Genomic DNA, 24,121 nt, shown 5'->3' on the forward strand with positions numbered 1-24,121 from the left:
TTGCCTACGATTTGTTTGTCGATAAAGCTTCACTTTTGGCAACGACAAACTAGCGTTGGCAAAAAATACACTTTTAGCAACACAATATGAGTGGGCAAAAGTAAACTTTTGGCAACACATTTACGTTGGTAAATATTGCCATTTGCCGACGATTTGTTTGTCGATAAAGGTTTACTTTTGGCAACGACAAATTGGCATTGGCTAAAAATACACTTTTAGCAACACAATATGAGTGGGCAAAAATAAACTTTTGGCGACACATTTACCAACAAAAATAATTGAAAATAATTTATATATTTTTATAAGATTTACAGATTTACAAGAGACATCCCTCAGGCACCACTATTACAAACTAATAACATTGATAGGAAATCACCTAAAGTTGATGTGCAAGCAAAAAAAACACTGCTGATACTGCTTTTGGAAGTAGTGTATAAAACCTAAAAGGGTAAACTCACTAAAATACCCAAATACATCCAAATTGTGAACCCACAGTAAAAACATCAGATAACAAAATGAAAACATGAAACTAACAAAGATAGGCAAAACGGCACGACAAATCACCCACAAACTTATGTAGCAGACCAACATCCAGTAGCAGTTGCGTCACAATAACATTGCAGCAGCAGTGGCCCAGCAAGCATCAGCCACCAGGGTAGCGGCAGCAGCAGACCAGCAAGCAGCAGCATCAGCCACCAGCAAAAAAGAGGATCTGGTAGCAGCCTCTATTGATCAATGACAACTTTGAAACAAAGCCCAATTAGCTTTTTTGCCCTCTCTCATATTCCTGTGTTGTTTGATCCCAAACCTACAAATAACCTGTACAACACCCTCTGCAGCACTTAGCAAAGGAAAACAAAAAAGGATATCCCAAAAAATCTAAATCTTTAAACAAACAAACTCATATATTTGTCCATATTAAAACTATTCCCAGAAAGTAGACAATAAAATTAGTTGATTGTTCATGTAAGCATAATTTCTCAATTTCAAAAAGTGCACATCCCTAACCTATATCACAAATGCATTATGAATTGGCAACCGATAGCAACCCACTGCATCGATATGTACTAAGATATATCACATTTACAAAGTAACTGAAAAACTCTAGGGCTGAAGTTAAAGTAACCCAACAGGGATTTGATTAAAATCCATTACAATTCAAGGACATGCCTCCAGCCATGATTTTAAGATTTCACAAGGACAACCACTCCGAGCCTAGCAGCACTCATGTGGTACCTAATGTTTTTTTTAATATTATTTCCCAGTTGCTACCCAGAGTTCAAAATCTCGTTTCCACTACTATTGTAGTCATCTGAACTATTTCACACTATAAACCCCTAATATCGAATCCTGGCTTGCACACTTTTTTTTTTCTTCTGAAAAAATATTGCACACAACAATTTATTGTATGTGTTTGACAACCCCCACAGGGAACCTACTAGTTCTGGTAGTTAGTGCCTTGCCAATTACTATTTTTTTTTTTTTTTGAGCCTAGGTCTTACATTTGATTGGTTGAGATCATGTGCTAACCTACTTGACACATGTTCTTAAACATTCATGCATTTCTCCTACGCCTTCTTTATTTTTTATTTTTATTGATGTATGTTTGACATACTAAGTAGTACTCAATTAATTTACATCAATAAACTATTTTTGCTGATAAAGAAAAAAAAGGCTTGTAACAGGGGACTAAATTACCAATCCAATAAGTGTAAAGACTACCAAACTAAGAACGGATAGATGGAATTACCAATAAGTGTTTGTGCAAGGCTGTTATTCTCAAGGTAGTTGTAGACCAGAATTCTATGATCTTCATCCACACAACAGCCATAGAGCTTGACTAAATTTTGGTGCTCTATATCTGAAATCACTCTAATCTCTGTCAAGAACTCCTTTACTCCTTGACTTGATTCAGGTGAAAGAACCTTTATAGCAGCAATATTCCCATTTTTAAGCCGTCCCTAACCATCAATAAGCAAATTTTATTTGAAAACAAGGTGTAAGTCTACAGAAGCAAGACCATAAATTAGTATTTTATTATATGATGATAAAGTAAGCATTCTTGTGGAAATATGTCAACCAAATATACGCCTATTACCTTATGATCCATGCTTTCTAGAGCTAGCAGGGCATCATCTTGACTAGTGTACTGAATAAAAGCATACCCCTTTGACCTCTTCACCTTTTCATCCATAACAAGCTAACTGTCAGTGCAACTAGAGAATTAGCAAACTTGAAGCATGTAATGGAACAAATAGGTAGACAGGATACTTTCTTTTTCTTCTTTTCATGAACCAAGGAAAAAAATATATGATTAAGAAGTGCATCTTTATCCAACTCCGCACAGAAAATTGCTGCAAAATGAACTCCCAATCCTAATACAATACCGGACCAGTAGTGCAGCAGACCATCAAAACCAGGCTCTCTCAGCACTGCCTCACTCCATTTTGTAATCCAAGAGCATAACAAAACAGATCAGCAATGATGCACAAAACAGATCAGCACAGGCTGTAGTACAGATCAGCAATAACAAGCTCTAGTATAAGCAGAAGAACAGCACAGCAAAAGCAAGGCCAATTTGTCACCATTCAAGAATCAAAAAAATCAACAATGTGCAGTGTGCAAGCAAACACACCATATCAATGGCAAATTTTCAATTTCACCAAATAGCCACAGATTATAATTTAAAATAAGAGCAAGTATAACCCAGCTGATAATCCCATATCTCATCTACCATCCCAAAACTAGGCTATTACCCAAAATATGCATGACACTGGTGTGGTCCCCATTAAAGTGAAAAAAATATATATTATCCAAAAGCATCTTATTATGATTGGAAAATAAAGCCACAACCACTACAAGAATATTATATAAGAGCTCGGACGAATGAGATGAACAGGCATACCTGGAGAAAGATAGGAAGCAATGGTTGAAGAGCTTTAGGGAGACATAATCCAGGTATAAGAACTGGCCCTCCCTGCATGCAAGAAAAAGATTAATTTGAGGATGCCCCAAAAGAAATTAGGCCCAAGGAAATTATAGTGATTATGGTTCACAGTGTCATCTACGAGTGATTATTTATACTGCAATAAAACCATATTAACCTTCCTTTTCCTACACTCTTTATCTCTGGATGTAAAAACTGCATCACGAACTAACTTTATATATGAAGGAAGGAATTCCTTAGGAACTGAGCCAACAACTCAAGACAAAGCTTCCCAAGCAACCTGTTGAACAAATGGTAAGAAACAACATGCACCACAGAGGAGCAAAAGAAAACCACATATTATTTATATGGAGTTACCGCAACTGTAGCTGAATCTGAATCACTGAGCAAAACAATCAGGGTGGTTATCACTTTCGGAGCTTCATCAACCAAATATAACTTGCTGTTTTTGAAGAAGTATCCAAGCAGATATGAAGAACTTCGTCTAATTGAAGCCTGCAACCAAAAAACAGTCACAAAAGAGAGATGGACAGAGAGGATGAAAACAATATTAACCAAAAAATTCAGCAAAAACATACCTGATGATCACCAACCCCTTTAAGAAGTTCTGATATCAATGGTTCTATGCCTTCCTCATCAATGACTAAGACAACAGTCTCTGCAGCCTTCTTTGCCAAATTTTGGACTTCCTAAATTTTCAAAGAGCACCAGAGAATTATTGATTACCATAGTAAAAGGATTAAAATAAAGCAAGAAATATAAAATGATATAAAAAACAAGTACTAACAAAACAAGTTATAATTATAGAGTTTCGTACCATGTTATCATCATCCACTGCAGTGAGTAAAGCTGGAACGACAATACTGAGGTGGAAGTCCAAACTAGGACCTGCAACCTCAGCTAGAGCTCCCAAAGCATGTGCATTGAAGGCCCTGGATACATATCCAAAGGTGTTAGCAAAAAAAATAGGATTAAAAACTGTATCAGTTTACCAAAAATGGAGGTCTATATGCATACCAAAGAGGAGGATGGACCAGCTTGGGCAAGATATGAGGCAAAACAGCAGCAGTCCTGACACTGAAGTTAACATGCAAAGAAATTTAAGGACCACAAAACAGCTGAAAAACAACAAGAAGTCCAACATTTAATCTAAGAAGTGGAATATCTTACTTTAAGATTTGTTTGAGGCCATCAAGGGCATTATCAGAGGTTTCATCATCCTCCAAAGGATGCAAGAGTGTTGGGACAATCTCATCAATTGCTTGCAATCCGGCACTCTACATTATGGCAATTTATTATACATTTTTCTGCTCTAGAGTACCATGTTAAAAATAAAATCAAAATGACTAAAAAACATTAGGAAAGAGCACCTTGTAAAGTGTGCTGAATGCTAAGCCTGCCGGCTCACGAACCTCGGGCATGCTATTAAAGAAATACAAGAAACATAATACAGCATACACCAAAGATTAGAGAGAAGTGGAATAGATTAGGTGAACTAGCAAATCAGAGCAATTGATCAACAAACCTATCACAAAGGGCTGTACGGATGGTAGGAATGAGCTCATCTATGAAACTCAACAACTGACTCTTACCAGCACTGGCCATCACTTCACTCAGACCAATACATACTCCCTGTTGGTGGAGAGAAAATTGGATTTGCGAACTAAAACAAAAATTAAAAAAGGAGAGATTAATAGATATAAATCTAAATTGTTTTCTTTATCATTGTATCCTATGTTATTTTGTTCACACTTATAATGTCTTTTATATGTGCCTAAGTGACGGACACTTGTGTATACCAATTGTCCGAAGCATTTCCGGGTCTAGAAAGATCTGACATGTCAGTGTCAACAAGGACATGCCACCCTCTTAGAAGTGTGTATGTGCTTCTTAGATCACTACTACAATTTACATTGCCTATGCTACGCTATTAGTTAAGATAAACAGTCATGATATCCATACTAATTTAAAACAACACCAAGAATGTAAACAATAACAAGTGAAAAAAGAAAAAAGGAAAATGTTGCCAACATATATTTTTTTTGCAATAAGTCAACCAAATGTTGCCAAAACAAGAGAAACCTATTTGTCAGCCATGTCTTCAGAGATACTCATCAAGCCCAGTGCAAACAAGAAAATAAGATCCACAAAGTAAAATTTAAAGGTCAAAAGCCTCACTTGTCTTCTGCTAGCATTAGGGTCTTTTAGCCCTTGTGATAAAATTGGAATGATTAAAGGTAGAACTCTTTCCCCAAGCTTTCTAACAAGCTCACCAAGTGATCATCCAGCAACCTGAAAATATAAGAGCAACTGAATTTATTATTTGGGACTGTACAAAACCCTATCATAGCTTAGAAAACACTACAAGAAGAATAGCGGACCTGTCTCCTTTCAGGGGATGATGATGCAAGAGAAGTAATTAAAGTATTCATCAAAACTGGCATTATTTCCTTCAGAGTCTTGGGAGTATTTGCAACTATGGTCTTCCACACATGTAATGCAGCCTGCACAAGAGAGAGAGAGAGAGAGAGGAACACACTTACAGTCTACATGTCCAAAAACCAAAAGGCAGCAAAATATTAACAAACAAAGCAATCCATTATATTGACAGCAGCATTACCTGGCGCACTATTAAGCTCACATCAGTTCGAACCATGTATAATGTAGCAAGAACTTCATTACGCTTTTCTCTTCCGAGAACCTCAATAATAGCACGCCCTTGTGCCTCAATACTTGCTCCTTCATCATCACTACCACGCTCAAGAAGTGCTTTTCCAGAGGTTCCAGCAACCTAGAAGAAATAGACCATGTCGAGGAAAAAACAAGAAGAAATTCCACAAAGCTAACTTTGAAAAGGACGAGCAGCATATACCTTGAACAAGAGATCACCCAACAATTCTACAGAACTTTGTCGGATACGCCAGCTATCACTGAAAATACCATCCTCTACAGCTGGAAGGAGCAGGGGCAAAGATCTGACATGAACACAAAAAAGTGAAAACATAGCTATCTGGTTCCTCAAATTGTCAAACATGAGGGACCCACTTCTATTTTGAATAATTCAATAACTTGCATACTTGCTGAGATCACTTATCATATCGAATAACCCATGAACCCTCTTAAGTTTCAACCAAATCATCTTGCATTCATGCTTTTGAACTGATGCATTTATTTATTACTTGTCAGGTTCATCAAATCCTATGCTAATTCACTCACCAAAGCAAATGCCATAACTAACATTTTTACTGTTTTGACAAAGAAATTGGACTGCACCTAGAGAGGTGGCTAACTTTTTAAAAGAGAAAAAAAAAACCCTGCATTTACAAAGCCGAAACACTTGCACTTTTAACTGCGACCTTCGTGTCTTAACACCAACTAATCATCAGGAACCAAGGTTTCCTTTGCTTCATATATCTCTAGACCCAAACAATATAGCTGTTCACTAAATGACACATGCAGTCGTGCAGCATTTGATGGTTCCATATTATTTATCTATTTTTTCCAAGCAAGGATGAAAAAATAGTAAAAAAAGCCTGTCACTATCCTAAGTTTTTGATCCCTCAAATAACCGAGTTCCAAAAAATGAGTTCCCAGCATATGTCTACACAACCTATCAATCTTTCTTCAAATGAAAGGACAAATCTCGAAACCCCACACAAGCAAACAAACACATAAACTCTCTTCAAAGAGAATAGCAACAAAATTAAGGCTTCAAGCACGCCAAGTAGAAACCAAAACTTTTTTTTTTCCTATTCCTATGCTACAATAAATAAGAAGCAACAAATTTAAACATCTGATCTCTAAGTTGTAATCCAGCACAGGGATCAACAACGTTCAAAAAAAAAAAAAAAACACTTATGCTACTTCTCTTAGAATAGGGGCCCTTTTTTTAGGGGAGTCCCCTATATCTGATAGTCTGCAAGCACATATTAGAGAAATGTTCAAATGTCCCATCACCCAAAACATATATAAATCAAGAGTCTTACTTGAGACCTATAAAGTCACCCACAATTACGTGGCACGCATTCTGACAAAGGTATTTAATTTTACAGGAATAAACAGAATCCATGTAGCAATCCACATCATTGTGGTAAATTTAAGGTTGAGATTTTAGGGATTTCAAGCTTTTTCTCAATTCTAAATTGTTTATTAGAAAAAACAAAACAACCCAAATATACCCAAAATAGATCATTTTCATTGCATTCCTCTTAAAATATAGTTAGCAGAACCTAGAAGTCCTTCAAATGTCGTGAATGTCATATCGCCAGTCTTAAACCGTTGTTCTCTGTATGAGAAATGAAGAGAAATATATATAAATATATTAAAAAAATTCAATCTTCAATTAAAGAGAGGCAAGATCATGTCCATGAATCAAAAGTCCCAACAAATCATATACGAAAAATTCATATACATGGGTAAGAGTACGAGTGTATTACCGTTTTCGAGGAGAATCAGCCTGCGAAGAAAGAAAATTCATGAGAAAACAATGCTTCTAAAAAGCAATCAAACTTTAATAGACAAATAACAGAGAAATCGATATATATATTTATATGTATAGAGAGATCAAGAGCTTACCATATTCGGGGGACTAAGAACCCTAATGGCAAGAGGGTTTGCTGAACGGGGGAGTGGGAGAGAGGCCCTTCTTGGTCAAGCGTTCTTCTAAGGTGGGGGGAGCATTAATTTGGTACGCTTGGGCGTTGGTTTGCTCGTTGTGGAACTCTACTCCCAATGTAGCAATTGATTAGGTTTCTTTTAATTTCAAACTTAAACTTGAAATAATTTAAAGGGAAAAATTATTTGTTGATTCTGGGGCGTGACGCTAATCATAAATTTTTATATCTCTTTATATTTCTCAATCACTCAATATAAAATCATAGACTTCATCTCTTTTATCAATTACAATTATGTAGACCTCCACGTGGCGCTGCCTCTAGACCAACCAATAACTTCTCATTTAAAGATGTCATTATCAGTCTCGTTTTGATAATTCAAATTTTTATTTTGTAAATCTCTCCATCTATATCATTTATAGAAAAAAAAAATTAATTTGATAACTGTAACTTTTTTTTTTTTTTTTTTGTCATACTTATCTTTGAAAAAAATGAACGATGAATAAATTATTTAAGATAGACCATTAATTTTTTAAAGATAAACATTATAAAATGAAATTTACTATGATTATACATAAAATGCCCTCTACAAAATGAACGGTTTAAATTGTTAAAATAAGACTTATGATAGGTCTTACTGGCCTTCAAATTCAAATTTAAACTTAAGAGACGGCTAATAATGCAGAAGTACTAGATATTCAAAAAAATATTACCGAGGAAATATAATCAATAATCTATATTTCATAGGTGAGGCTCACATCTTAATAATTTCAAATTTACACCACATATCCACTTTTGAAATAAAATTAAGAATAAATTTTCATAATGCATAGCATTTTTGGTTTGGAATCTAAGGTTGAACATATGTACTTTTTTATAGTTAACAATAGGGGTGTACACAGATCGAATTGGTCCATTTTAAAGTAAACCAGAAGCTGAACCATTTTTTACAGTTTCAAAAAAATTAGAACTATAATCGAACCGTCAACCTGTGAAATCAGGCCAAAACCAAACCACAGAAAGTAGTTTTGGTTCGGCTCAGTTCAATAAATGCAATAAAAAAGCACTGCGCCTATGTAACTGAGTATGCCCTTTCAAATTGTCCCTATTGTAATGGAAATTCTTTAATTCAAGATGTAATTTATATAGTTTGTACTCTTTATCAGCCAGGTATTTAGATTTATATAGTTTGAACTAAGATGCATATATCAACATGAAACGAAAACGCGTCAATTTGTCTAATTAGATCATAAGACTTCATCTAACTATCAAACAAAGAATTAGACAAAAAATGCTAACTAGAATGGAACTTCATCTTTTGTCTAATTAGATCATAACACTTCTAATTAGCAAAGAATGAAACAAAAAAGCTAACTAGAATCGAATTTATAACAGCAAAATACAAATGAAATCAAGCACAACATTACTTTAATTACCTAACATTGAGAATGCGAGGCTCGAGAAAATCATGTATGATTGGAGGCAATCGAATAGGGAATCCAGATCATGAGGTGTTGTTCAAAATAGAGATATAATGGTGAGAAAATATTGAGGTCGGAGATTGGAATTTGCACCATGGACAACTAATAATCACTAGTAAGAAGAGAAGAGAAGAGACATCCACAATCAGATTGCTGAAGTAGAAAGTGCAGAAGGTGTGAAAGTGGGTGGGTCGATTTGGGGGTGGGTTTGCTTGAAGGTATGCGAAAAAAACCCTAGAGGCCGAAATTGGGGGAATAGAGATAGAGATTCAAAGATAACACACACACACACACAGAGAGAGAGAGAGAGAGAGAGAGCGAAATATGAAGGACATACTTGGGGGTAGTGCTCCAATGGTGGATCGTAATGTGAGATAAGAAGAGAATGGTTGCTGGTTTACGATGGTGACATCAATGGCGGTGGTGGTCGTCGAGGCAATGGTGAGCGGCGGTGGCCATGCGATGATGTGCGACGATGGACGATTGACGGACACTATGTGGTCCTGTGCGACATTAAGATGAGCAACGGTGGCTTCGACATTGATGCTCTACATATTTGAGCCCTTGCCGGTGGGATGGGAGTGATTCTGAGTCGCACAAAAATAGAAGATGCAGATGGAGAGAGAGTTGAGCGTGAAAATGAAAAGAAAAATCAGAGGCACCAAGATGTCATAAACTTTGGGGATTTTGGGCACCGGAGGGTTTATTTATTTATTTTATTTATTTATTTATTTTATTATTATTATTATTATTTTTTTGTCTATTAGCGACCGCACAACAAAGGCTATGGCCAAAAAAAAAAAAAAACACTACCATTTTTTTTTTCTCTTTTTGATTCAGTAATTGTCGCCGCAAAAAGTAACTATTGTCGCCAAGATATTAATCGTTGTAAAAAATTGTTTTTTGCGACGAATAATTATGCTGTCGCAAAAGGTTCTATGTCATATACCCATTTTTCTAGTAGTATAATAAGTAATTTTTTATTTTTTCACCCAATTTTTTTTTTTTAGTTTTTTAGAAAAAGAAAATTTGAAACTAGTTTCTGAAAATAAAACCAAATATATTGAAATTGATAATCTAACCACATTCTTTGAAAAAATTTAAATTATCTCAAATTAACCATCTCAACTTAAGAATATGATTGGGTTTGATGGATTCATTTTGTGATCTAATTCAATGATCACTTTAATTTTAACTAGAATATTTAAAACTCTTTCAAAAGTTATAATAAAAACACAAACCACTAAATCACTTTATCTTACTAGCTAAACTTTTACCAACGAATAGCGTTATCGTCGCTAAATATTTAACTCTTTGCCCACGCCAACTTGTCGTCGCCAAAAGTAATCACACTAATAGAAACGCTCATTGTGTTGCTAAAAAATAAGTCTCGTAGCTAAAATTTTTGAAATTTTGGCGCCAACCAATAATTTTGGCGCTTAGTGAATGTTATGGCTTTTTAGCGACGATAGTAAATTGCGTCGCTAAAGGATTACTTTTACCAACGAAATTCATCACTGTGTTGCCAAAAATATACTTTTAGCTATGAAAAACTGACGTCGTCGCCAAAAGTAGTCGCCAAAAGTGCAATTTCTTGTAGTGACTTAAGCAGCTCTGCCTAAAGAACACAGTCTTTAGTATCGACCTTACTTAACTCCAGGTGGGGACAGACAATTATTTTTCAGAACCAACCTGGACCTAAGTAAGACCCTCCTTTTTTTTTCATTACAAAACCAAGCACAGTGTCACGACCCAAACCCGGCCCTATGGGTTTAGCACCGTAACCGGCCAGTAATCCGAGATTACCGAAGGCCTGCTGAACAGTAATACAGTAAAACAGAGTACAGGGCCTGGCGGAAGCCAAAACAGTAAATAAACAATGCCCAATGAGCTGTGACAGTCTGTATGCAAAAAGACTTTTCATACATTTATACGTAAACAGTACAGAACAGTATGTACAATATTTACAATCATTCAGACTAGGGACTCAACCCTATATAACAGTACGGTAAACATTCAGTCCATACAAACAGTAAGACAGTACAGAAGGGGGAGTCTTAAAACACCCCTAAGCCTTGACACGATAGGCTCGGAACCTCACAGTGAGGCACATAGGCTGGCTTGACAAAACTGGAGTAACCCTGACGCCTCTAGCCACGGTCTGGTGCCTGTACACCTACATATATATATGAGCAGTGAGCTAAAGCCCAGTGAATAACATAATGCGTAAAGAGGTTAAGAATGAATGTCCTTACAGTATGAAAACAGTTCATTTAAACAGTATTCAGTCATTCAGTCAGTACAGTCATATGTGGTACACCCATTAGCATAACAGTACAGTAAACAGTAGGTCTTAAAGACCGAACAGTAATGATGGCCATCAGTCAGTAAACAGTAGTGGTTCCACGAGGGAACCGACAGAGAATTCTGTCGCAGTAACAGTAAACAGTAGGTGCTAAGGATGCCACAATACAGTTCAGAATATAGGACATACATTCATTCAGTGAGCAATGTCAGTTCAGTAAACAGTTCAGTTCAGTATTCAGAAGATAATCATTTGAACATATCTTTACACAATTGTTACTCACAGAGTTCGGGCTACAGTATGCTAGAGCGTGTCTCCCCAGTCGCCAACCCTACACAGTTAACAGATTGAACACACACTAAGCTATACAGCTGGGGAAAGAAAATAACTTGGTCCCTAATGCCTCGGTGTGTTCTACATCTATATCCTCATTAAGATGTCTTAAACTAGGCCTAAGAATGCCTAGAATGGGATGAGGATGCAAGGATGTACACGTAAAAGCATTTTCAGAATTTTCAGGAAAACAGAGTTCCGCTCGAGCGCAGGTTTACCCGCTCGAGCGGTCATGCAACAAAGGTACACGCTCGAGCGTAACATTTCCCGCTCGAGCGTACTGTAAAAGTACTGGATGGGTGAAATCTCCACTCGACGCCCGCTCGAGCTTGAGACATGACTCCGCTCGAGCGCCCGATCCTCCGCTCGAGCGGACTGTAAAACAGTGCAGAGAGATGCTGGATGCTCGGATTCCACGCTCGAGCGTTACTTTCCCCGCTCGAGCGTAAGTGCAAAATCTGGGAATTCCAGATTGCACCTCCAAGCTCAAACTCACAATCAAATGCATTAAAACCAATCCTCTTGGGCCCATTTTCTGGAAAACACTTATAAACACATAGAATAACATGGTTCAAAGCTCAATTTGAGAAATCAAAGCCCAAGGGTGTTTAATTCAAACTCAATTTCAAACCATTTTCATGAACAAGAAGAACATGCAAACATGCATGAATTCAAATCATTTTGAAGCTTCAAAACATGCTCTAGTGAGCCAATTGATTCCAAAACATGATGAAAACATGGACTACTCTTAAAACATGGACATGCATGTACCATTTTACCATGAAATCAACTCACAACTCAACAATTCAAACATGCATGCATGAATTATGCTCTATATCAACATGTATGAACTAAAACATGGCTCAATCTTCAATTTTGACATGGATCATGTAAGAACAAGCTCAAACACATCAATAAAGGTTGAATTCTCTTACCTAGAGCTTCAATTACAAGTGTAGAACCACAAATCAACAATCAACCTTCAATTCTCCAAGTTGTCTAAGCCAAATCTTCAAGAACTCAAGATGAACAACTCAATCTCTCACTCTCGCCTCCCTATGGTCGTTTTGTGTGCAAGAAATGGAGCTTATGAGATGTTTAGAGTCAAGTGTGCAAGGCTCTAGCATAACTAGGCAGTGGGCCACTCGGTGGCAAAACGGTAATTACGGCAAACTTTGCAATTAACTCATTTTAATCTAATTTAATCATACCTAATCAGTTTTCAGGTAAACACACCATAAATTCACATTAATTATGAGGATCATAAAACATCAATCAATTCTCGATTCGGCCGCCGATAAGGCCTTCAATTAGCAGTTTAAACACTAAAATACGAACAGATCAAATAAACAATCAACAGATAGAATACAATTCAAACGTACATACTCAGTCAATTCAGTTCCAGTTTTCAGTCTGTCAGTTCAGTACTTTTAATCAGTTCAATTATCAGTCATGATCAGTTCAGTTTAACGGTAATCGATGGTTATCGGTAATCAATCAGTCATTAATCGGTAAACAGTATGAGGGTTGTTACAGTCTCCCCTCCTTATAAAGAGTTTAGTCCTCTAAACTCGACTTACCTTTATTCTAGAAGAAAACAGGATTCAATGGAAACAATTCAGGATATTGTTTGGCCATGTCATATTCCCTCTCCCAGGTGGCATACACGCCACCATGGTTCTGCCAGTCAACTTTCACTAGCGGGATCTCTTTGTTCCTCAGTTTCTTGATCCGTCTGTTAACAATCTGTATAGGCCGTTCCTCGTAAGTGTAGTCATCACTCAACACTGCCCGAGTAGGCTCAATTACATGGAAGGGATCCCGGAGATAATCTCTTAACATCGAAATGTGGAAAACGTTATGCATGTGTTCCATTTCAGGAGGGAGCGCAACTTGATACGCCACTGGATTAATTTTCTCAATAATCTCATACGGTCCGACGTATCTTGGCGCTAACTTGCCTTTGACTCCAAAACGAGTCTGGCCCTTCATTGGTGTCACTTTCACAAAAACGTGATCACCCACTTCATATTCTCTGTCTCGTCTTCTGACATCAGCATAACTCTTCTGTCTGCTCTGCGCAGTTTTCAGTCTCTGTTGTATCAGTTTCACTTTTTCAGTCGTCTCATATACGATCTCGGGTCCAAGCAAAGGCCCGTCTCCAACTTCTGCCCAGCAAATCAGAGATCTACATTTTCTGCCATACAATGCCTCGAAAGGCGCCATACCAATACTCGCATGGTAGTTGTTGTTGTAAGCAAATTCAGCTAATGGCAAATGGCTTTCCCAGTTTCCCTGAAAGTCAAGGACACACATTCTCAGTAAATCCTCTAGAGTCTGGATGGTCCTTTCTGATTGGCCATCTGTCTGAGGATGATAGGCACTGCTCAGTCTCAGTTCAGTTCCCAGTGCAGTCTGTAAGCTTTGCCAAAACCTCGATGTAAACTTCGGATCCCTGTCAGAAACAATAGACACAGGCACTCCATGCAGTCTCACAATTTCATCAATATAAATAACAGCCAGTTTGTCCGCATTATAGATTGTCTTGACAGGTAAGAAGTGAGCAGATTTGGTTAGTCTATCAACAATAACCCAAATTGAATCCATACATTTTCTGGAGCGAGGTAACCCAACAATAAAATCCATCGTGATATGCTCCCATTTCCACTCTGGTATGGGTAGGGGTTGCAATAATCCGGTAGGTCGTTGATGTTCCGCTTTGACCTGTTGGCAATGAAGACATTTGGACACAAAGTCGGCAATTTCTTTCTTCATTCCCGGCCACCAGAAATTCTGTTTCAGATCTTGGTACATTTTCGTATTCCCCGGATGGATAGAAAATCTTGAGTTGTGGCCCTCTTGCAGAACCCTTCTTTTCAGTTCAGTATCATTCGGTACACACAGTCTTTCTTGAAATTTCAGTACATTATTTTCAAATTTGAATCCCGGTCTCGGTTTAGATTCTCTTTCTTCGATGATCTTTTTCAAGAAGTCATCCAGTTGCTGTTTCTCTTTAATTTCTTCAATCAGTGCTGGTTGAGCAGAAATAGCAGCTAAGGTTCCACCTTGTTCTCGTACAAAAATTTCAATTTCAAATTTTTCAAGGTCACAAAGCAACTCTTTCTGTCCTGTAAGCAAACATGCCAAGTTTCCAATCGATTTTCGGCTCAATGCATTGGCAACGGTATTGGCTTTTCCCGAATGGTACAAAATCTGTAGGTCATAATCTTTAATCAGCTCTAGCCATCTCCGCTGTCTCATGTTCAGTTCTTTTTGTGTGAAGAAATATTTTAAACTCTTGTGGTCGGTATATACTTCACACGTCACCCCGTACAGATAGTGACGCCAGATTTTCAGTGCAAATACTGCTGCAGCAAGTTCCAGATCATGGGTCGGGTAGTTCTTTTCATGCGGTCTCAGTTGACGGGAAGCATAGGCAATTACTCTCCCATTCTGCATTAAAACACATCCCAAACCCTTATGAGAAGCATCACTAAATACAGTATAACCATCCGTACCTGAAGGTAAGGTAAGAACCGGTGCAGTCACTAATCGAGTTTTCAACTCCTGAAAAGCAGATTCTCTTTGGTCAGTCCAGTCAAATGATGTCCCCTTCTGAGTTAACTGAGTCAATGGTAAGGCAATTTTGGAGAAATCTTTGACAAATCTTCTGTAATATCCAGCCAGTCCCAAAAAGCTTCGGACTTCAGTCACATTTGTCGGTCTAGGCCAGTTCACTACAGCTTCAATTTTCTGCGGATCAACAGAAATTCCATTTTTGCTAACAACATGCCCCAGAAACATAACATGGTCAAGCCAAAATTCACATTTAGACAGTTTAGCATACAGTTTCTGTTCTCTTAAGGTTTGTAGGGCAAGTCTCAGATGATGTTCATGCTGTTCTATACTTTTGGAGTAAATCAATATGTCATCGATAAATACAACAATAAAGTCATCAATGTATGGTTTAAAAATTCTGTTCATGAGGTCCATAAAAGCAGCAGGGGCATTCGTGACTCCGAATGGCATAACTAAAAATTCATAATGGCCATACCTCGTTCTAAAAGCAGTTTTATCAATGTCTTCTGGTTTAACCTTCAGTTGATGATACCCCGATCTGAGATCGATTTTGGAAAACACTTGTGCACCCTGTAACTGATCAAATAAATCATCAATACGCGGTAATGGGTATTTATTCTTTACAGTTACCTTATTCAGTTCACGATAGTCAATGCACAGTCTCAGTGAGCCGTCTTTCTTCTTTACAAACAAAACAGGTGCGCCCCATGGTGAGGTACTAGGTCTGATGAACTTCTTGTCTAACAGTTCTTGCAGTTGCACTTTCAGTTCTTTCAGTTCAGTTGGGGCCATTATGTAAGGAGCTTTCGATGTCGGCTGTGTACCCGGAATCACATCAACGGTGAATTCAATCTCCCGGTTAATCAAATCCCCTGGCAGATCATCTGGAAATACATCTGGGAATTCCCTGACTATAGGAATACAATTCACATCAGTTTTACCACTATCATCAGTAGACACAGTCAGCACAAAACACAGATATCCTTTACACCCCTTCCTAATTAATTTAACAGCTTTCACTGACGAAATCAAGTACGGAGGAGGTACTACTCCACTCCCATTAAACACAAATTCAGGTAAACCAGGTGGGCGGAAAACAACTTGCTTGGTCACACAATCAATAGTGGCATGATATTTTTGTAACCAATCCATCCCCAGTATTACATCAAAATGATCAATGTTCAATGGTAGTAAATCAATAAACAGATGCATATCCCCAACAATGATTTCACATGCGGGGTACATATAAGCACATGTCATGGATCCTCCTACGGGTGATGATACGGCTAGCAGATAATTCATGGGTTCTAAGGGTCTATTCAATTTCCTTGAGAAAGCATGCGATACATAAGAATGTGTAGACCCCGAATCAATCAATACATATGCATTTTGTGTACAAATAGAGAGGATACCTGACACAACGGTTTCAGTATTTTGCACGTCTCCCGGTACTAGGGCGAACACTCGGCCCTGCCTCATGGGCTCTTTCCCGGTAGCTTTGGGGTTAGGCTTTGGTGCTACAGTTGATGCTGCTGCACTTGGCGTAGCTTTGCTACTAACTTGCGGAGCAGAGGGACAGTCCTTAACCATGTGGCCCACTTTGCCACATCTGTAACAGGCTCCAGATATTTTGTAGCAGACCCCTTTGTGCTTCTTGCCACACGCAGAACAGGGTGGTATGAACCCACTTCCTTGACTGGGGCTAGTTGTCGACCCCGTATTCTGTTTCTTGTTGGCCGGGTTGTGCTTGCCTTTCTTGAACTTATAACCCTGCCTTTTACCATGCCATTCAGTTGTTGGTGTTTCAGATTGTTTCACTGCTGCAATGTTCGACTCGGCCATCAACGCCCGGTCGAGGACACCCACAAAAGTCGGTAGTTTCAAGACATTTATTCGGTCAAGAATTGCAACATTAAGGCCACCTTCAAATTTTTTGGCCTTCTTATACTCAGTATCCACCATATGCGGTGCATAACGGGCAAGTTCAGTAAATTTTGTTTCATATTCCGCAACGGACATTGTGCCCTGCTTCAGTTGTTCAAACTCAGTTACTTTCCTATCCCTGACACACTGAGGGAAATACTTTTCAAAGAAGGACTCCTTAAACTGAGCCCAAGTCATAATAGTATTTGTGTCGCGGATCAACATCCACCACCTTCTAGCTTCTTCTTGTAGGGTGAAGGTAGCTAACAATACTTTATTCGCTTCTGAGCACGGAAACACTTCAAATAGTTTCTCTGTTTCCAGAACCCAAGCTTCAGCTTTTAACGGTTCGAGGCCTCCCTGAAAGGATGGCGGTTTCATTTTGCTGAACTTATGGGTCAGAGCAATAATATCCCCATCATTCACATTCACATTAGGTTCTGGCTGTACCGGAGGAGGAGGTGAGGGCTGTTGGTTCTGTTGTTGTTCAAGTCTAGCAGTTATCAGTTCCATCATTCTTTCCATTCTTTCCATTCTTGCCTCGGTAGATGAGGATTCAGGTTCATTTGTATTGTCCATTTCACTATAAGCAGTTATAACAGTTTTAAACATAGCAGTCATTTGTTTAACAGTTTACAACGTTAGCATGTATTCAGTCATAACATAACCACACACTTATCATGCTCATGAGATGCCCTAATTACTTTTCTATGACACCCTATAGCTCATTTGGACACGTGTGTGCGGTACAACTCGTGATAAGTATCGCTCTGATACCACTCTGTCACGACCCAAACCCGGCCCTATGGGTTTAGCACCGTAACCGGCCAGTAATCCGAGATTACCGAAGGCCTGCTGAACAGTAATACAGTAAAACAGAGTACAGGGCCTGGCGGAAGCCAAAACAGTAAATAAACAATGCCCAATGAGCTGTGACAGTCTGTATGCAAAAAGACTTTTCATACATTTATACGTAAACAGTACAGAATAGTATGTACAATATTTACAATTATTCAGACTAGGGACTCAACCCTATATAACAGTACGGTAAACATTCAGTCCATACAAACAGTAAGACAGTACAGAAGGGGGAGTCTTAAAACACCCCTAAGCCTTGACACGATAGGCTCAGAACCTCGCAGTGAGGCACATAGGCTGGCTTGACAAAACTGGAGTAACCCTGACGCCTCTAGCCACGGTCTGGTGCCTGTACACCTACATATATATATGAGCAGTGAGCTAAAGCCCAGTGAATAACATAATGCGTAAAGAGGTTAAGAATGAATGTCCTTACAGTATGAAAACAACTCATTTAAACAGTATTCAGTCATTCAGTCAGTACAGTCATATGTGGTACACCCATTAGCATAACAGTACAGTAAACAGTAGGTCTTAAAGACCGAACAGTAATGATGGCCATCAGTCAGTAAACAGTAGTGGTTTCACGAGGGAACCGACAGAGAATTCTGTCGCAGTAACAGTAAACAGTAGGTGCTAAGGATGCCACAATACAGTTCAGAATATAGGACATACATTCATTCAGTGAGCAATGTCAGTTCAGTAAACAGTTCAGTTCAGTATTCAGAAGATAATCATTTGAACATATCTTTACACAATTGTTACTCACAGAGTTCGGGCTACAGTATGCTAGAGCGTGTCTCCCCAGTCGCCAACCCTACACAGTTAACAGATTGAACACACACTAAGCTATACAGCTGGGGAAAGATAATAACTTGGTCCCTAATGCCTCGGTGTGTTCTACATCTATATCCTCATTAAGATGTCTTAAACTAGGCCTAAGAATGCCTAGAATGGGATGAGGATGCAAGGATGTACACGTAAAAGCATTTTCAGAATTTTCAGTAAAACAGAGTTTCGCTCGAGCGCAGGTTTACCTGCTCGAGCGGTCATGCAACAAAGGTACACGCTCGAGCGTAACATTTCCCGCTCGAGCGTACTGTAAAAGTACTGGATGGGTGAAATCTCCACTCGACGCCCGCTCGAGCTTGAGACATGACTCCGCTCGAGCGCCTGATCCTCCGCTCGAGCGGACTGTAAAACAGTGCAGAGAGATGCTGGATGCTCGGATTCCACGCTCGAGCGCTACTTTCCCCGCTCGAGCGTAAGTGCAAAATCTGGGAATTCCAGATTGCACCTCCAAGCTCAAACTCACAATCAAATGCATTAAAACCAATCCTCTTGGGCCCATTTTCTGGAAAACACTTATAAACACATAGAATAACATGGTTCAAAGCTCAATTTGAGAAATCAAAGCCCAAGGGTGTTTAATTCAAACTCAATTTCAAACCATTTTCATGAACAAGAAGAACATGCAAACATGCATGAATTCAAATCATTTTGAAGCTTCAAAACATGCTCTAGTGAGCCAATTGATTCCAAAACATGATGAAAACATGGACTACTCTTAAAACATGGACATGCATGTACCATTTTACCATGAAATCAACTCACAACTCAACAATTCAAACATGCATGCATGAATTATGCTCTATATCAACATGTATGAACTAAAACATGGCTCAATCTTCAATTTTGACATGGATCATGTAAGAACAAGCTCAAACACATCAATAAAGGTTGAATTCTCTTACCTAGAGCTTCAATTACAAGTGTAGAACCACAAATCAACAATCAACCTTCAATTCTCCAAGTTGTCTAAGCCAAATCTTCAAGAACTCAAGATGAACAACTCAATCTCTCACTCTCGCCTCCCTATGGTCGTTTTGTGTGCAAGAAATGGAGCTTATGAGATGTTTAGAGTCAAGTGTGCAAGGCTCTAGCATAACTAGGCAGTGGGCCACTTGGTGGCAAAACGGTAATTACGGCAAACTTTGCAATTAACTCATTTTAATCTAATTTAATCATACCTAATCAGTTTTCAGGTAAACACACCATAAATTCACATTAATTATGAGGATCATAAAACATCAATCAATTCCCGATAAGGCCTTCAATTAGCAGTTTAAACACTAAAATACGAACAGATCAAATAAACAATCAACAGATAGAATGCAATTCAAACGTACATACTCAGTCAATTCAGTTCCAGTTTTCAGTCTGTCAGTTCAGTACTTTTAATCAGTTCAATTATCAGTCATGATCAGTTCAGTTTAACGGTAATCGATGGTTATCGGTAATCAATCAGTCATTAATCGGTAAACAGTATGAGGGTTGTTACACACAGCCATGCAACATATTTGTTAACCAGACCGAGCATCTATTCGGCCCTGAGGTCCCAACAGTGCTCGGCCGGGGGCAAACAGTACAGATAACATTCAGACATAGAAGCAAGAAAACAGCAGATTACAAAATCAAAAGGAAAATTCCATCATCCAACAAAGGCACAACTGGCCTAACAAACAGCAACAAAAAAGAAGAAAATTGTCTAGGCAAATATAAGCAGACAACTCGTTAGGAAGACCGAGCCACAGTACATCAGAAACAAGAAAATGAAAGAAAGTGAGAAAAAACAAAAACTTCGAATCATTCCAAAGAAGACTTTAGCTTTCATCAACAGAAGGAACCTTAGGAGCAACGTCCACAACTTTGTCCAGGCCGTCTTGGGGAGGAAAAGTAGAGGCAACTCCAACTTCTTGAGAAGTAGAAGCTTCCTTAACCACTTCTCTCACGGCTTTAGTCTCCAGGGTTCCACCTCCTTCAACGTTCATTGCCTTATTGGCAACATCGCTCTCCTGAGTCTTCATCGCAGAATCAGTTTCTGGGCTAACCTTAACCGAAAGAGTTGCAGGGGTAGCAGTAGTCTTTGGTCCCAAGGACCTCGAGGGAACAGGGACATCCTAAAACAAGGGAGACCCTTCAAGAACCTCATCAGCAGCCAGAGCGCTTGACCAACCCTTCAGCAAGAGCTTGTCCTGCAACACCATCACCTCTTCTTTGTAAGCAGCCCCAGCCTCATCCCAACCTTGCTGCCAATACTTGGCCTCTAATGCAGAACATTCAGCAGCCATCACCGTAATAACAGCCTCCAGCTCTGCCACTTTCCCTTCGAGTTGGGCCTGTATCCCAATGGTAGCTTACTTTGACTTTTCAGCTGAAGTAATAACCTTGCTCAGACGGAACGCCTCTCTCTTGGTAGTTCTGCATCCTTCTTTCTCGGTCTCTAGGCTCACTGTCAATCTCTCAGCATTCATAGTGGCCTCCAATACGGCCTTCTCCAGTTCCTCCACTCTGGTGATGGACAGATGCATCCTCTGAATACACTATGACGGATTGCAAAGTATTAAGGGAAAGAAAACAATAACATAATACCCAAAAAAAAAAACAAAAAAAAAACACACTTACAATAGTCATCATTTGAAAGGTCCCCTTCAAAACTGGAATATCGCTAGACGTCCCCGAACGCCCCGGGAGGAACAAGTCCCATGTTCCGTTCGATATTGGGCTCACTACAAGTTCAGGACTAAAATGTTACGGTTCTTAATCTGAACCAAAGAGTCCAAATCCGGCAAATCGTTTTGAGAAAACAGATTTTTAGAAAAGAAGTGCCAAACATGGACTGCTTTGCCAGATACAGAGTCGCCACCTAAATATTTTATTTTTGAGAAATTTAGGAAACCCTGACTCGTTTGCCTAAGGCCACGTGTCCGTCATCACCAAAGTTGCCTCGGCTCGGGAACTTGGGTACGATTGGAGAAGGTCACTTCGTGAGCACCCCCGCTCGCCCGATCAAAGATCGGCCTCTACTAACCATGATATCTATTTTTGAAAACATTATGTGTTCTTATTCCGGTTATTAGCCTAAATTACTATGTGATGCGCACAGCATATAAGTACAGACTGGATCGCCTGAATTGGAACAAAACATTTCATGTTTGTTTGTTTGAAAATGGTTTGATGGTGCTACCCGCAAGTAGGCTAAGACGTGGATTTGCCACCCTCTGGTGGGCTTAGAAAACATGATTTTGCCACTATCTCACAGTGAATGAATTGTTCCAATCCAAATAACCCAACCTTCACCCACAGGCATTCAGGCAGTTATATCACATAAGCAATTAGCCTCATGGTAAGCATGCTATCATGGCAGTCACTCACACACATGCAAGGATGCTAAAGCATAAAAACTTACCGAGTACTCCAAGCCAAAACAGAAGCTAATTAGAAATCCATGCATGATCCTAACTATACAGAAATGCCTAATGCAACACATGCAAAAATGCAACTATAGTAGGCTCGGCTATTCTAAACATGGCATATGAAATGCTACAGCTAACATGTATTTAATTTGGAATTGAAAATACAATGCAGTTAGTATGATGCGCCGAGCTCGGTGCATGCAAGACAGATGAATGAATGCAAACATGCTATCATACTGTATGCTAATTGAAACATGCCCTAATCTAACCATTATAAGCGAGAAAATAAAAAGGAGAAAGACGTGGGGTTGGAAGACATGCATCACACACACGCACACTTATTACAGTTGTGCCCTCACTCGGAGGGTCCGAATAAATAATATACAGTTCCAAATGAATAATTACAGTCCAAATATGTACAAAAGCCTAATTAATTAACAAATTAAATTAGGAAAGCAATAAATTGGCATGCAAGCCAGGGACTGCCTCAAATCTGCTCCGGATGGTGAATGATGCATGCTCAGGTTGCCTTTGTCGAAAAATCCCTTGGGATGCCCCGGTTTGCCTCTATTTGCAATTGTTCTTGGAATGCGTGTCGAGCTCCGGAAGGCTGCTGATTTCTGATTTGCTGTAACAAAGAGCAACAAAGGGACATAGCAAAGTATTTTCACATATGTATGCATGACTACTCTTCGGGGAGTGTAGTCCTCGATCCTCGTGCCACCAATCACGCATATCGATGCATGATGGCCGAGGAGTCGAATTGCATGACTCAATATGAAATGAATGCACATATGGACACAACAAGGCCTGGACTCCATCATGGATAATTCAAAGTGTCGGCGACCGGGAATTGAGACACGTTCCGTCACTCGGAGTACGAAACGTCCCTCGTTTCCCGTGCTCGGGCTAACTCCTATCCCAAACACAATGAAAATGAAATGGCATACACAATGCAACTAACATACAACCTAGCATGCACAATGATATGAGATGGCATACACAATGCGCGATGTAACATGGCATACACGACGCTCTAACATACAAACTAGCATATGCAATGCTATGAAATGAAATGACATACATAATGCACAATGGACTTACACCAACATGAGTGGACCTCAGCCACACTCACATCAGTAGCCATGAGATAAAAATGAGACACTCGAAATGCGTGCACACATGCACGCAAACCGAGGACCGATCCTAAGGCACAAATGCCACTCTAACAAGGCATGGCAAGGCACGAAATATGGCATACAAACATGCAAGTTTCTGCACTGAAATGTGATGCAACATGATCCCAAAACATGGAAACCTGGCACCCGATGCATGGAATGGCCCTGAAACACAAAACTAGGCATACGCATTGGCCTATAACTATACAAAACATGCATTATTTTATCATGAAGCATGAAGAAAGATGCAAGAAAGTCCCAAAACATGCATATTTCCAGTTTATAACAAGCCTCAAAAATGAACACAAATAGGGCTAATCTATCATGCAAAAATGACCCTAAAAGAGAGATTAAACACAAAGGGACAGCAGCTGGCCCTAAATGGAAAAGCACCCTTCAACAAAGTTGAAGAGGGGCTAAAAAAAAAGCACTTTACAGCTTACATCAAGCCACAAAAATAATCACAAATAAGGCCAAACTATCATGCAAGAAAAGGCCTAAAAGAGGGGTAAAGAGACAAGTGGCAGCTTCTGTTCTCAAACAGAGGAGAGCCCTTCAACAATATTGAAGAGGGGCTCAAAAAAAGATATTTCACAGTTTATGGCAAGGTCCAAAACAGCTCAAAAATAGGCCTAGAATACTATGCAA

At 39.1% G+C, this 24,121-nt stretch overlaps 1 protein-coding gene across 1 annotated transcript; it reads right to left on the reverse strand.

Moving 5' to 3' along the window:
* Positions 1-606: 606 nt before the first annotated feature.
* Positions 607-4,368, reverse strand: LOC114292618 (protein ILITYHIA-like). Its single transcript, XM_082918864.1, has 10 exons — positions 4,318-4,368; positions 4,118-4,224; positions 3,965-4,024; positions 3,765-3,879; positions 3,526-3,636; positions 3,305-3,442; positions 2,906-2,977; positions 2,099-2,182; positions 1,751-1,961; positions 607-725 (listed from the first exon to the last, which is right to left on the reverse strand). The coding sequence occupies exons 1-10, from the start codon at positions 4,366-4,368 to the stop codon at positions 607-609; spliced, it is 1,068 nt and encodes a 355-aa protein (XP_082774990.1).
* Between the last annotated feature and the right edge of the window lie 19,753 nt (positions 4,369-24,121).

Source organism: Camellia sinensis, chromosome 3 (genome assembly GCF_055761805.1).
Source record: "Camellia sinensis isolate YWXY chromosome 3, ASM5576180v1, whole genome shotgun sequence".
Taxonomy (NCBI): Eukaryota; Viridiplantae; Streptophyta; class Magnoliopsida; order Ericales; family Theaceae; genus Camellia; species Camellia sinensis.

Coding starts and splice junctions, on each gene's coding strand:
- LOC114292618 (XM_082918864.1), bottom strand. CDS start 4,368: ATGCCCGAGGTTCGTGAGCCGGCAGGCTTAGCATTCAGCACACTTTAC. Junction 3,443..3,525: donor AAGGGGTTGGTGATCATCAG/GTATGTTTTTGC, acceptor TTTTGGTTGCAG/GCTTCAATTAGACGAAGTTC. Junction 726..1,750: donor CCTTGCACAAACACTTATTG/GTAATTCCATCT, acceptor ATTGATCAATAG/AGGCTGCTACCAGATCCTCT.